Source organism: Ambystoma mexicanum, chromosome 11 (assembly GCF_040938575.1).
Source record: "Ambystoma mexicanum isolate Mex_15411 chromosome 11, UKY_AmexF1_1, whole genome shotgun sequence".
Classification (NCBI taxonomy): Eukaryota; Metazoa; Chordata; class Amphibia; order Caudata; family Ambystomatidae; genus Ambystoma; species Ambystoma mexicanum.
The window spans coordinates 710,756,088-710,772,844 of NC_090934.1; the positions used below are offsets into that span (position 1 = coordinate 710,756,088).

The window sequence follows — 16,757 nt, forward strand, 5'->3', positions numbered from 1 at the left end:
TTGGTACTTTTATTTTGAATTATGGATCAATTAGCAGACACATGCAAAATTGCCAGATGCAGGGTTTTGTCATTTTTGACACAAAATATGCCTTCGAACAAACGTCCTTTTGAATATTAGTAATCAGTGGATCTGCATTCATTGCAGTTATTTAGCATTTTCCCATTCTATTGATTAGAAGATAAGAAAATCAAAAATATCTTTGCGTGTGCTAATACATAATCCAATTCTCTCATAGATTGAAGCATCAATATTAATTGCATTTGTGTTTATAGATTATTATTTGTTTAGAAGCATTTGTTTTGACATCCAATAACAATTACAAAGCTGCTTTACGAATGCTGCATACCAAATTCCTTCGCACTTCCCCTTTCAATTGACATTTTCAAATGTAGCTATCTCCAAACTAATTTGTTAACATTATTAATGTAATTCTCCTTTATTAAAGTAAGGAATAGTATTTTTCAAACTAGGTAGTTTAAGCTATTTAATTTGTGTTTGAATTATACCTATTCAAATATATTCATTTAACTGCAGCAACATTTGAAATAGAGAGCGATTGATTTCATCCTGAGTTGACCTTTTGTTTGATTCTATCGAACAAGCAAATCATTTGACATTTGAAGGAATTCTGTTATCACCCTATTAGAGCCATTACAATGAAATAACAGGTAATTTAAGTTTAGGCACTTTTGGAGAGAAAAAAATATTTTACTCAGAGAGAAACCTATTAATATTTGACAGTATTTTACACACAATGCATTCTTTGCTTTAAGTTTTTTTAATATCTTGCAAGTGATTGTTGGGTAGTGTTTTTATTGTTCAATCAATAATTAGCTGTTTTGAACAAGGCAAGGACTTTAATAAATTTAAACATCTAGTTAAAACCTATTTGCTTGTGTTTGTTGATTGGTCAATTTGATAAAAGTTTGATACAGAAGCCAAAAGCAGTTGAACAATTGTGTGTTTGTGATGATTGAAAATTGCCATATCAACTTGATAAATTGCTACCGTGGTGACTGGGCAAGAAGAAAATGTTCATAATCAGTATGAAACTGAACACTTTATAGTACTGGCATATTTCAATATGTGTCCCTACTTAGGAGCAGCCCTGCTCTGGGGTTTTGTAAGATGTTCGGTTTAATTTGTAGTTTCTTAGACTTACTCTTGCACGGTGCACTGCAGTAGTCTTTGCTACCAACATTAAAATGGTGTGACAGCCATGATGTCAATCTGGTGGGACGATTTATCCCTTGCGAATAATTTTTGTTTCAAGGATCCCAAGAATACCACCAATCTCTAAGAGAGCCAGGAAGACGATAGTCAGGGAATTATCTTTGGTTTTGGGTCTATGTAGCCATTCATTGGGCCTCATTACGAGTATGGAGGAAGCCAGGCCGCTTTTAGCGGCATGGCTACCCCCATACCGGGTACCGGGTTCCTGGAATGGGGAAATACCGGGCCATTCCGACCTTGGAAGGCCCAGTATTTGCCCATTCCAGGAACCCGGACCCGGTACATCCCCATTCCCATTTGAGCCCCCACAGGGCTCAATGGGAATGGGGAGGATGCTAGCAACAGGCCCGTTAATGACGTGCCCATTGTTAGCATCCTGGTCTGCTAGCGGGTCCCGCTAAGGACGCCTGGTTTTACCAGACGTCCTTAGCAGCACCCGCCAGCAGACCTTGTAATGGGGCGGTAGAGGGATAACGGGGCCAGAAGCTCTACCGGCGCCGTTATACCTCTACGGGATTCCTCGTAATGCGGCCCCTTGTGTTTGCTGTTTTGTGCTTGTATGAAGTGTTTAAATCCTCATTTAGAGCTTTCCATTGAAAATTATATTTTGAGGATATTGTTTCACTCATATTGGGTAAAACCAATGTCTTTCTTCACGACCATCAGGACTTGGTTACCCTTATGCGTCATCCCAGAGATTTGGTGAGCCAATGCAGAGACTATCGGGATCTGAAAAGCTGCATCATTTAGCTGGTGATGAGAAACTTGTGGGGCTCTGTATTTTTCAGTGGTACGAAAAACAGAACAATTATTTGGTGCTAACCCTGAATTGTCTTTCAAGTAGGAATCAGGAATAACATTTAGTAAAGTATCTGATAATTCAGCTTTAGTGGATAATGTATTCAATAAAATAGTACAATTCATACTGCTATATTTTACATAAACTCAAGCAGGGCTCATCTCACATTGGTTGCTATGGAGTAAATGTCAGGTACTGCTATCAATGTTGTCTCTGTTCTCTGCAGGTATTACTGTGGATACCCATTTGAATGGACTCTAGGATGTTTTACTTACTTGCGAAACACTTGCAGTTTTATTTAATATCATCTTCGGATTTTGAAGCACCAGTTAAGGTGATGTTTGTTTGTTTGATGAAGGGACTTTGGAGACATCTTAGTATTGTCCATAAGATGTCCATTGCAGCATTAAGATGATGGAATGACTCAGAGATTCAGTTGACCTTTCCAGAGGATATGGGCAAGAATGTTAACTGAAAAGTGAAGATCCATGCTTTATACCAGTGTTTGGAATGAATGGCTAATAGTCCAGAATATTCATGTATTTAGACAGTGAAGATAAGGATGTTGCAGATACCTTAGACTAGTCCAATTTGAAACTGATACGCAATTAGTAAATCTTTGAGGATGGAGATCTTTCAGAGAGCCCTCTTGATAGTACAGTAATAGGAGAGGCTAAATGGGGATGTGTTACATATTCTATTTCGGTCACTGGAAGATTATCTGCCCAAAAGTATTTGTTCCCGTGTTCTGCTGATCCCGAAAAAAATGCATGTAGCTCATGGTCTATCAGACTTCATTAACATGCCAAAAGGCCCATTTAGAATTATAAAAGGCATTGTTATTCATTGAGGATGACATCATTAATGTTTTCCACCAGTGATGAGTCAAGGTGCTATTTTAGACAATCCAGCTTGGCAATATAAAATAGACTAAGAGTCTATAGAAGTGCGGTAGCTAATGTAGTCCAAAGAGCCCCAACATGAAGTTTGATCCTTTAAATGCCACCTTCGAAAATCATAAAACTGTCCTTCAACAAATTATTTTGCAAATACCTATCGTTATTTAACTCATGTGTCCCCTTACTACAAGTATAACAGCTAACATCAGTACTCATCTGGTTGGAGCAGAGATACTTTAGACACATGTAATTCCTTTTATCTAGAAGCATCAGACACAAGGTCCCATGTCTGTCGGCCACTATACTACCTATAGTGCAGCCCCAGCCTGTAGTAATGACCAACGAGCACCTCTAGAAAACAAAGGGGCTTCACTTGCTGGGGGAATGCAAAGGTGGATAGGGCTAAAGTCTGAGGTGTGGGATTCCTCGCGATTTTGGGAGATCAAAGTCATGTGATCTGTCTCATTCATTTTGTATGGACCCTATTATTTTGTGAGAGAGGAGTCGTGGGAGAGAACCTCACTGAGTGGAGGATGCAAAACTAGCATTCACCTTCCTTCTCTGGTCTTCTGGTTGCACCGAAATAGGTCAAACCAGTCGGCTCTTTTTCTTACTGCTGTACATACCATGAAGACATAGAAGAATAGATGTTAAACTCATCCTTCATGCAATTACTTTTGACGGTCATATTCCTCGTACATTGTGAAGTGCACATGTGACTATATTCATTGCCTTACCCGAAACAACAAAAACTACCAAGGACAGTCACATTTCCAGTGATTGAGCTGGTGTGGAAAGTAATTAGTATGCAGACATGCTGAGATTGGCTATGTAATGTTGATACTATCCTTCTCCCAGTGAGATCTAGGTATTCACCTTCACATTTGAGGACGAATGATGAAGGGGTTCATAGTGGGTGGCCTTTCAGCATTATCAGCAGCAATACTGCAACACCTCACATGTTGCCATTGGTTCCACTCTCCAATTCACATTTACATTGGTGGTATTTACATTATCAAAATGTGACTGAATAAAACAAAGAACCAACATTTTATTTACACTTGGCCATTTTGGCAAGAACATGCGGTGCAGCATAGTTTTGGGCTGCTTGTTGTGATCATATTCCTAATAATGTTGGCCTAAAATGCATCCACTAGACGGTTTTAGTATTATCTAAACCAGAGGGCTGCAACCTTTAGATCTCCAGATGTTTTGGACTACAAATCCCATCAGCCCTACCCAGTATAGTCAACAGTGAGAGATCATGGGAGCTGTAGGCCAACACACCTGGAGAGCTGTGGGCGGTAGGCCCCTGATCTAAACACAAGTAAGGGTTACTATAGATTGGCAATATTTCATGTAATTTTCCAGCCACACTTTTCTTCTATTTTCATACCAAGTGCCTTTGTTGTTTATGCTAATTCATCATGAAATGTTAACATTTAAAACAAATTGAAAACATGTATTTTGGCAATGGATTCAGTATCATTATGCATATATGTCATAATTTCCTTATAAGCATTGGTTCGATGAACTCAGGTTGGAAAGGCAGAACAGAGACTCATTTTAACACATGATTTTCATTGCAGTTACGACAACAGATGATACAAAATCCACAATGGAATTTTCTGCATCTTTATGGACAGCTACAGAATTACAAACTCATCCCACTTCTTCTGGAGCCCCAGCTGTTGTGGTGGAATCAGCTGGGTACACAAGCTGGGATACTGGAAAACAGACAACTAATAGCCTAACTGCCAGTAGTGTGAATATTTCACCGAATTCTTCTCAGGATGGTAAAACCAGTTTAACCCAAGAGGATGTTTCTCATGAATCATCCACTATACCTACATCACAAACTGCTGATGAAACATCTGGTGTCTCAGGTTTGACTCAAATAAGCATTTTCACCAATCAAACATTCATCACACCACCATCACTAGTCATGTCTTCCAATGTAGCTGTGCCATCTGTGTCATTGTCCTTTGAAGCATCCTCCATTTCCAAGGAAACATCGCCTGACTTAGACCGTTCTTTAATTGTTTCATCATTTTCCTCATCACCTCAATCATCGACATTGTCGTCATCATCAACATCATTATCCTCGTCATCATCAACAACTTTTCCATTGCCTGTGACAGTTTCGCAGACTACCAGTACATTTCCTGAGACACATGCCCAAACCACTGATGAGCCTTTAGCAACTCATTCCCAGTCCAGTGTGAATAATGTGTATCTGCCCAGTACCAATATTGTATCCAATGCTGTTAATGGGAATGTTTCACCACAAAGTACTGATATTCAGACTTACTCAGATGGTGATTCTAGGGGTTCTACCAGCTTCTTTTCAACAGCAATATTTGAAAGTACATCAAATCTTCCTATTAATAACATATTATATGCATACTTAACAGATAGTGCACATGTCCTCACCAGTCAGCCCACCAACCCAACAGTTTATGACACCAGATATTCTGTGTCACCATCTTCAGAAAATGAATTCCTCTCCACAAGCTCAATTTCATCATCAACTACTAAGAGTGCATCACCTCTTGCTACTAACAGTTTATTAAGTTCTCAGTCTACAGAAAGACTGGATGCACTTTCCAGTCAGTCTTTTACAGAAATTATCACAGAACCAGTTCATGAAACTAATGCAACCATTTCCCCTTCCCCTGAAAGTGAAAGTTCATCCTCTCATTTCATATCATCATCACCCTCTGAAAGTACATCAGATCGTCTTGAGGGCATATCAAAGTCTCACTCGACAGCTAGTGTGTATCAACATTCTAGTGATCCTAGTGCAGAACTGGTGACTGAACCATTATATAACCCTATTACAAACACTGAAAGTCTCTTCACAAATTTCATATCATCATCACCTTCTGAAAGTACATCACATCTTCCTACTGAGGGTATAGTAAAGTCTCACTCAACAGCTAGTGTGTATCAACATTCTAGTGATCCTAGTGCAGAACTGGTGACTGAACCATTATATAACCCTATTACAAACACTCAAAGTCTCTTCACAAATTTCATATCATCATCACCTTCTGAAAGTACATCACATCTTCCTACTGAGGGTATAGTAAATTCTCACTCGACAGCTAGTGTGTATCAACATTCTAGTGATCTTAGTGTAGAAATGATGACTGAATCATTTTATGACACAAATGCAACCACGGAAAGCGTCTCCATAAATGTAATATTAACAACAACTTCCAATAGTACCTCATACCACTCAACTGAAAGTATATTACCGCCACACTTAACGGATAGTGGATATACACGTTCCACTGAGCCTATCACAGAAATGGTTACTGAACCAATTTATGACACAAACTCAACTGCTGCAGCATATTCTGAAAATGAGAGCCTCTCCACAAGTTTCATTTCACCGCCAACCTCTGAAAGTAGATCACCTTTTCTCACGGACAGTTTGTCAAATTCACACTCACCGGGTAGTGTATCTCCTATCACCTCTGAGGTTATCACAACAATCGCCACTGAGCAAGTTTACGTTACGAGTATGACTGTGCCACCATCGTTTGAAAGTGAAAGCTTCTCTACTGACTTAGATTTATCACCAAGTTATGAAAGTTCATCAAGTCTTACTAGTGACAGTATTTTAATATCCCACTCAACAGACAGTGTGCATTCTGTTTCCCGAGAGCATACCACAACACATGTTACTGAAGAGGTTTATGATTCGATTTCAACTGTGTCATCGTCTTCTGAAAGTGAAAGCTTCTCTGGAAACTTCATTTCAACGCCTACTTCTGAAAGTGAAAGCTTCTCTGGAAACTTCATTTCAACGCCTACTTCTGAAAATGAAAGCTTCTCTGGAAACTTCATTTCAATGCCTACTTCTGAAAGTGAAAGCTTCTCTGGAAACTTCATTTCAACGCCTACTTCTGAAAGTAGATTGAGTCGTCTTACTGATAGTATGTATTATTCCGACTCAACAGATAGGATATATTCCATCAGCGATCAGCATATCACAAGTGTTACTGAACAAGTTTCAGATACTGATGTAACAATGTCACTGTCTTCTGTAAGTAAATCACAGAGTCTTGATGTTACAATTTCATCCTTTTCTGTAACTGGCTCTTCGTATGCAAGCACTACAGTTCCCCCTTATTCAGCTAACACAGAAGTTGACAGCATTTCAGACAAAAGCTCATCACAAAACATAGAAAGCCCTACAGTGTATACAACTGTACCTGAACATGTGTATAGCTCTGTGCTTATTACTGATACAGTTTTGGCAAGCAATGCAGCAGTAACATTGCCATTTAATTCACTTGCAACAGACTATACCTTTAGCTCTTCTTCAAGTGTTACTCAAGCAACTATTACTCCAATTGATATGAGTAAAGGAACTACTGATGCCCAAAGTCTCACAGTGTCTGTTTCAGAAGGGAGCACAGCTTCCAGGTCTTCTTCTGTAGAGGTTGCAAGTGTTTCTCTGGTATCAGAAACTGCACAATTGAATACAGATGTTGCTGGAAACACTACTTCCCAAACTGCATTACATGTGACTAGCTCTTCCACACCAGAGCCTACCCAAACAGTTTCGCTTCAGGCAACCTCAGGAAATGTTCGTCAAACTTCATTTTCATTTTTGACTTCAATGGTTTCTAAAAGGTTCACTGAAACGGACACACACTCGTCATCCACAGAGGGAACTAACTTTCAGTACTCGACTGCCCTGACAGAAATTCCTCCATCTGAATCATCCATATTTACGGACATTTATGGAAATGTCAGTGAATATTCAGACAATACTTTCACCACAAAGTATGAACTTTCATCATCTATTCCTCCTGTAACCACAGTTCAGGATAACACCAGCAATTCGGAAGCAAGTATGGCCACCAGCACCGTGCAAGATTCATTTTCCACAATTGATGATTTAGGAAGTTTGTCATCACAAAGTTTAATATCACACTTTAGTACAAAAAAGGAAATAACTGTTGAGAACACTCTGACAAATGCAACAGAACTAACCAACTTCACACTACTTCCATTTACATCAGATTCGTCATTTACACTGCCAACATCGCAAGTGCCTACAACTGCTGATGCTGGCAACATGTCTTCTTATACAGATTCTATTTTCATGACAACATTTGGGCGGCCTTCATCATCTCTCGTTGCAAACATTTTAACCACTAATGAAGAAATGGCTGACACACAGCCAACTCTGTATTCCCGTTTAACGTCAAATATGTCAAAAAGATCAACGTCAGGATCTGCCCCCACTTCAGAGGAACTCACCCCATATGTACAGGCAAAAACAGGGTCTACAAATAGCTCTGCTCCTGAAACAGCTGAAAACTCCTCCACACATCACACTGACCTTTCTACCACAGTTAGTACAGAGATATTGCATTCTGGTAGTGCAAGCAGCTTTGCGGTTGTATCCACTGAACCACATTTAGTAAGTGCTCTTTCAACAATGCAGGTACATCCCACAACCTCTGTGATGCCAGGCACCATAACTCAATCACTTGCATCATCAACAAAGCATGCATCTACCATTTTTCCAACGAACCCTACCTCTTCTGTCATTACAGTGCCATCTTCTGTATCTCCTCATGGTATGTCAACAGAGGTATCATCGGAAGTTGCAGCACCAACACATATCTCTGACCCAACTTCATCGGTGCAACAATTGAACACTATCTTCAATAGCACTGGAAGCAAACCAACCCAGAATGCAACAGCACTGACAAACACTACACTGATGCCAATGACACATGTTGAACTGACTACCTCTCATTTGACAATTACTAGTAAATTTACATCAGCAAGTCGAACACCAGCAACAACAATTGTTGAAACTACTTCTGCTCCAGTAAATACTTACACTTCAGCTACATCACTCCCCACATCACACTTAACCACAATGTTAAACAGAACCACTAGACCAACACAAGTGTTATCTACTACACATTTATCAACAATAAAAACAACAGCAACACCAGTTGTACCTAAAAATTCCACAGTGTCAGAAATGACAAAAACACCAACTGCTTATCAACGGACCATTTTTGCAGCTTTGACGTCTATCACAGCATCGGCCAAAGCAACTACATTGCCAGCCGCAACCGTGACCAACACAACTGTTGCTGTGACAAAAACTACGACGACAACCACTACAACTTTAAAAACAACACCACCGGTACCAAAATGTGTAGTGTCCGAATCCCTCATGGTTAATACAGGTATGGCAAAATGCTTCCTTTATACAGGACTATTATATGTAATTAACTGTTGACACGCTATTTGCAATTTAGCAGTTGCCAGAGTACACACTGTTTTTTATTTTTCAAAAACGATTTAAATAAGGTTATTCTATTCATAGTTAGATTTATTTCAGGTGTGCAGTGCTACAAGGATGCTTATTTTCAGTCTAAATTTGCAATTATGTTTTTTTTCATGGACCACGTGTTGTTTTTTATGCTCTCTTGGTGAAGCAAATATTGTGTTTCCCGAACTTAAAATCGGAACGTTTTGCCATTGTAATATTAAGCGGATATTTGCTTGTGATATGAGGGGCTGATTATCCTGGAACAATCAATAGTGTTCAGATAAAAGGGGGTGTCTGCATACAATAGAACAACATGACCATGCACAGATATCTGAGGCCACATTTACAATTTCCCTGACACCCCTGCAGGGAGTTGGGTGCACAAGGCAACTACCAGCTCTTCTGGTTACAACTGAATAGGCTACACACAAAGGAAAACAATAAAAAGAGACTCCAAATTGCAAAACCATTTATGCTGGCATGTGGCTATTTCAAGAAAATCATTTTAGCCTTACTACATGCTACTCCTGTCTATCAATTGTCATTACTAGACTTCCGAATGATCTGGGCAATACATATTATTTGTTCCAGGGCACAAGAATGTACATGTATATGTACACTCATGTGCAACTACATATGTAAGATTCCACCTTTTATGTTGACCCACTTTGTTTAATCCCTCTTCATCATTGATTAACCAACCTTGACCCAATGTGGCAAAAAATATAGAAGTTGTGTTGTGTGTGTGTGTCAAATTAGGACTGGAATTTAAGTGGTTGGTTAATAAAGTACAGTTACATTCTGACGGATGTAATAGTTCAGAATGTTTGGAAAGGGAACTATTGGTTAAAAAAAAACTCAATGGTCCTTTATATTAATATGATGAAAATTGGAAAGCTAAGTTAAAAAAAAAAGAAATCTTTAAAAAACGTTCCCACACTGATGGACAAACTATCCATACATCATCTCAGATGTTATCAATTAATCAAATAGGTGTTATTTTAGACAAAAAATGTTTTGAGCAATTGCAAATATATGCACTCCAAAGATATTAAAATATAACAAAGAAAACAGTTTCGGAAAGTCCAGCGTTCCGTTCCTTCCGAAGGTTTTATCATTAATATAGTATAAGTTCATTGTAAAAGGTTAGGTTAACTATGCAAACCACTGTATGGGTTTCATTGCTTCTGTTGATCCATAAGTGGATAATGCAACACCTACAAAGAGAACACCAAGTCATACAATATTTTAAAATCTTAAAATGGATGCATTGCTCAAAACATCTACTATAAAGCTGGCAACGTTAAAGCAGATTTTCAGATCAACCAAATAATCCTTTTACGATTGTATCTTTTGATTTGACTTAAGCACTGAAGTTATAACTTTCAAGCATACACAGAGGCTCAAGCCACCAAAACTGACATATATGTTGGTAGATCCATATCCTTGACATTGCATACGCAGATGCATTGCTAAGCTGGGTTATCTTCCCTTCTTTTCTGGTTAAGGGCCAAAGTTTGTTGATCTCAGGGTTTTCAAAATGCTCGTACATTACAGGGGGTAATTATCTCTACACATGTCCCATATAAATGTTAACATTTCAGCACTGAAAATTCCCTTGCCATCTCCAGCCTGTGTTGAACAGCAGCATGTGAGTCCTACATGTTTCTTTCAAGAAAACAGACATATTTTCAGTATCAGATTAGAGCATGAAAATCAGGAGACAAGACCCAAAGATTATAACACCTTGTTGTTTTGGGTGCATTGTTAGACCATTGCCGCCTGTTTGACCCACTAATATGCTAATATTCAGCACTTGATGCAAAGCCAGATGGGCAGTGAGGACACCATGTACATAATGGATCCCATTTCGAGGTGAGGATCTGTATTGACAACACCCTGAGAAACATTAAGCAGGTGTCCCTTACCATATAGAAAATCAGTGCAATTTAGTAATGTTCTATGCTAAGGCATGCATCAATGGATCGACCCGACAAACATTGTGTGAAAAAGGAGAGACTGGTTTCAACTGTGACAGTAAATCTAGTTCAGACATAACTTAAGTGGGATTGGGTCAACAGCTTCTCTTGGTGAAAACGTTTGCATTAGGAGTGTTTAATAACCTAGAATGTTTAAGAACTTTGGTGGTCAGCAACTTCTGGGGTTCACGGCATAGTTCACTCAGTGCTCTTGGTCCAGAAGCTCTTTGTTTGCAAATATACTGTCATAGGAAAGTCTTTACTTTGCTTACCATTGAAGAAATGTGTTCGGCCTTTTTACATTTCTCCTCTTTTAGAAATTCCACCTTAGCCGAGAATTCTTTCTTCAAGTATATTTGTGGGGTTCTGGGGAAACTGACCTTGACTAGCACCAGAAAGGTTTGGATTCTAGCTCCACACCAGAGTGGACACAGCACCTGAGCGCAGCAGGCCTGAGCCAACATGCACAGCCCAACAATGCTAGCAAGTCAGCAACCCTTCACCCAAGCTCACTGACGAGTAGCATTGCAGTCGGTAGAGGCATCTGCAAGGTTGCCCACACTACTTTTGGTGGATATTCGCATACAGGCAAGTAGTGGCAATTGATAGTTCATAGAATCTGTCATCGGTCCCAAATAGTCAGCAATGACCAGTTAGGGTAATTCGGGCCTCGTTCCTGCAGAGTCTCCAGTAGAGGTCTGCAGTTTTACTGTCTGGAGCAGAGATTCAGCCTCTTTTCCCCTTTTGATCCAGTAAATTACCGACCATGCTTGGCTCCTAAAGCAGAATTTTCCAAGGAAAAGTGGAATTCCTAAGCCTCTAAACACACCATTCGGATATCACTTCTCCCTTTGTGTGAAGGATAACATAGGGGCGACTTTCAGAAGGATATCATTTGGCCTTGTCCAGCCAGACATCCTGATGAAACTGAGGATGCAGAGGAGGTTTTCTGTCTATGTGATGGGGGCTTGGGTCGGCAGATAGCTCAATAGATACAACATTGATGGGTTGCATACGAATTGTTCGTTTTACAACTGTTCGAATTACAATTGACCTTTTCACAATTGACAGAATTGTGAAGGTCAATTGTAACATATATGTGGGGGGAAACCCCCCACAACCCCCCACCTAACGCCAAACCCCCCAAAACCCCTATATATATATATATAAATATATATTACCAAACAGATATATATATATTTATATATATATATACGGTCAATTGTGAAAAGGTCAATTGTGACCCTTTAAATTCGGTCAATTGCTCATTCGAACAATTGTAAACAAACAATTTGGGTAATACCCATTGATGCATAATCTCAACTCAGGACAATGCCTTGGAAGGGGTTATGGTGGTGATAAAGAGAATGATAATGAGAATGGATATGAAACTGGCTACATGCCTGGCCTTCTCGCTTATCTGACACATTAATAGCAAGAGGCATTCTAAAAATATTCCTCCAAAAGGGATCACAACCACTTCCTTATACATCTAGTAGGGTCCAGGGACATCCATACATTGGTGGCACCAATAGTCTATATGCCATAGGTGTGGGGTGTCACTAAGCAGGTCTGAACACCAGTAGAAGGAGGCAACAACATCAGGGCGATGCACATGGCAGATATAATCCCTGCAGTATAGGTACCTCTTCTCTGTTTTGTGCTATGATGACACCGTTGGTGGTGCCATGACTGGTTTCCAGATCTGTACTAAGGACAACAGATTAAGACCTGCTTTCCATTTTAAAGCTCCCGTCGATTGCATATTCTTCAAAAACTGAAATATAGAATGTACCCGGCACATTCAGAAACAGTCCGGTCCTGTGTTTGCAGAAACCTGCTGCATGAAGACTCTCTCACTCTTTTCTGAATTCTTCTCACTTGCGGATGAATAAGCCAGTCTTGTTTAAGTGGTCCAAAGCCTTCAAATGCACGCGTGAGAGCATGCAGAAAATGAGCCACCTATGAAGAAAGAATCATTTCAATAGAGCTTGTATTTTGTAGAGAGGATACAAAGGTGGGTACATGTTGGTCACTCGCGGCCACTAGTATCATACATTGTCCTATTCTGGTTTGATCAAGCTTTCAAAATCAAAGCATGTTTTATTCAAATAATATCTCCTACATAATAAAGTGCTTTCTACCACCGTTCATAGTTTTGTCGCATTGTAAATATGATGGTGGATGGCCTAAATTACCAACTCATTTTATTGACTTAAGACAGATGAAAGACTAAGTAAGCCACACTGGTATTCAACCCCCTTACTTTAGGCTGCAAACAGATGTCAGTACAGGCACATAACTTGATAAACAATCATAATCTTAGGACACAATAGATGCCTGAGGCATGGTAATATTGGCTTCTGAAATATTGCTATGTTGACTCTGCCACCCTCCGATTAAGAAGAATAGCTTTCCGGTCATATAGAATAGTGCAACAACAAATCCTGGCGCCCTCGATCAATGCATTTGAGGCTGTGTATTTGTATTGGTGCAAACCTTACACTTCATGTCTGGCTAGAAAAGGGTTGGTTAGGCGAGGGTTTGGTAGATGTTTTGACACGTTCATATCTGCCACTATGCGAGGTAAATTGGTTGTGAGTTGATCTCTGGCTGTGTGGTATTCACTGTGGCACTAGGAGATATGAAGGACATTTTGGGATGATTCTGATAACGTTGGGCTGGAGACTGAGATATTTAGTTAGATGTGTTAGAGTGGAGGAGGATGTGGGAGATGCACAAAGGAGACATTGATCCAGTCCCTGTCATGACTTGGGTTAAAAGCATTCCTGGGCTCTAGGACTAGTGCACACACAACTATCATCTTGGAAATACTAGAATTCTCAAGAAGGCAACTACCGAACTGTCTATACCAGGCATCTGCAAACTGTGGCTCTCCAGATGTTTTGGACGGTGAGTCCCATGCTTCCACCTCATTGACTATGCTGGTTAAGGCTGATGCGAGATGCAGTCAAAAACATCTGCAGAGCTAAAGGTTGCAGATCCCTGATCTATACAATGGGCACATATGGTAAATGTGCTGTTATTAAGAAAACCTCTCTTTCTATCAGGACTTAATCTCTGCTCTGTACCTGTGCACCTTGGATTTGAACTACCTGATTGGAGTATTTTCTTGTGCCCAAACTCAGAACTAAAGCTGGGGAATGTACTCAAATGACACACCTGTCTTTTCACAGTGTTACACACACATGTGCCATTTTCTTAGGTTTCCTGATTGGAGCAGGGGACACTGCATTATGCTATAATGGTGGACCCCCTGTTTTTTCCTGGTGACCACCATTGCTGAACTTCATCGTATGTCAATTCCTGCTCTTCAGATTCAAGCAGTGTATTCACTGCATGATGCAGTGGTATGCATGGAAACGCCGGCTACACCCGGTTTCTCTTGCCAAACTATGCACCCTGTACTGAATGTACAGAATCTGTCAGAAAGGGCCTGTCCAATGGGAGTGGTAGCAGTCACGCTCTTTCTCCAGTCGATTTGCTGCAGGCTCCAAAATGTGTCCTTGTATGCCTGTGACTGTAATTTTCTGAAATGTGGTAAGGAGCATGCAGAGTCATTTCAACTGGTACTCCATTCATTTTTGAGTTTGCAGGTGTCTATTTTCTCCTCTGTAAGAACATTGCTTTGAAGGGTAAGTGTTTTCATGTTTTTCATCAATGGAATGGAATGGTCTTTTTTTTAAAAGACCACTTGTTCGCCCAAAATGAAAATCTTAGTGCCAGAAAGAACGTGTGCACATTTGTTGGTGAATTAGAGAGGAATAGCAAATGGGTATGTTTGTAGAGAAAATAATTCAAACATATGTCCCAGGGTGGTGGGATAAGGAAGAGGATATACACGAGCCTCACCCCGGGTTATTAGTGACATAACCTCAAGGAACCATGCACCCCCTTCTGAAGAACTCCTGTAGGGGGCATATAAAAGACATTTTTTTTCTGGAGGTCAGGGTCGTCCAAGTTGCAGGACAGTCACTGAGGGGGTCATTACGAGTGCAGCGGTAAGGGGTTAACGGCGCGGGTAAGGATGCCGGTGCCATTAACCCCTTACAGCCGCATTACGAGGTCCCCTTAGTGGGAGCCGCTAAGGGACCAGGGAGCTAATAACCGGCCCGTTATTAACCGGGCCATTTTTAGCTCCCTCCCCATTCCCGTTGAGCCCTATGGGTGCTCGAATGGGAATGGGGATGGGTATTTTGAATGGGGACTTACCGGGTCCTCCAAGGTTGGAATGACCCGGTAAGTCCCCATTCAAGGAACCCGGACACGAGTTTGGAGGCAGCCATGGCGCTAATAGCACCATGGCTACCTCCAAACTCATAATGAGGCCCTCACACCAAATAAAGCAAACTGCCTGTGAGATGGTAGTAAAGGAAACCAATTTGATCCTACAAAAGGTTTCACTGAATTCCAGAAAAGAAGATGAAATCCTATAGCGGGGAAGAGGCTGTGGGCAGGAGGTTTGGGGGGGAGAAGATTATTTATCACCCCCCCCCCCCCAGGTACAATCAATGATTTAGTCAAGATTATGACTGTGTCCTCCATCCACCTCCAGGGTAAGTCAAATGGGTATTATCCCCTTCCATGTTTCATAATTACAATTGCTGTAATGTTTTGGCTTATTAAACCTATCTGTTACATAAAGGGGGCATTTAGCCTTATTGAGGTATTCTGGGATTCTTATTTCTTTTAAGGTGAATTTAAGCTTGAAGTGTTATAAAGATGCAGTGAATACAGAGTTAGCACCTGTGCAGGGGGGTTTCCACTGAGGAGCTGCTATGTGCACCATTTTTTGAAAATCAACATCAGGAAGAGACATTGAGACCAAGTGGTGGTAATGGTAACACAGTTTGGTGGGATCTTGGCAGATTTACCACTGAGATACCACCAAACTCGTTATGAGACCCATTGTGTATTAATTAATGGAATTTTATCTCCGTGCAAAGAGCATGAGCACATATGTAAACTAACACATTTCCTTAACTCAGCCATGTCTGTGGTCTAACATTTTGGCCCTGATTCATGGATTATTTGCGCCGAAAAAACAGGATTTGTGCACCATTCTGCCCGCAAATCCCTGTTTAACAAATGGGGATTTGCGGGCAGAATGGCGCAAAAATCCCGTTTTTTTCGGCGCAAATAATCCATGAATCAGGGCCTTTTGTTTCTTAGAAGACAATGGGGGTCATTACGACCCAGGCGGTAAGTACGCCGACTTTACCACCATGGTGTAAACTATGTTTACACCATGGTGGATGGCGGATTTACCGCCCCATTCCAAGGTGAGTGGGGCGGTAAATCCGCATTTCCCATTTTACCCTTCCCCATTCCCATTTTTGCCCCATAGGGCATAATGGGAGTGGGGAAGGCGCTAATTACGCCACCGTAAATTACGGTGGCGTAATTAGCACCAAGGCGGTTTAGCGCCATGGATTTTAACGGCTGCTAAAAGCAGCCGTTAAAATCGGTATAGGCGTTAAGGGTTAACGACGGCGTTAACCCTTAAC

The 16,757-nt window shown here is 40.6% G+C and overlaps 1 protein-coding gene across 3 annotated transcripts in view; it reads left to right on the forward strand.

The window, feature by feature from the left end:
* KIAA1549L (KIAA1549 like) overlaps positions 1-16,757 on the forward strand; it is a 739,655-nt gene that overhangs the window by 260,694 nt on the left and 462,204 nt on the right. For 2 of the 3 annotated variants that reach the window (XM_069623580.1, XM_069623581.1), the window contains exon 2: positions 4,524-9,164. In XM_069623580.1, coding sequence (XP_069479681.1) covers positions 4,524-9,164 — 4,641 coding nt within the window. The remainder of the gene's footprint in view (positions 1-4,523; positions 9,165-16,757) is intronic. The other variant, XM_069623582.1, reaches the window with a different exon arrangement.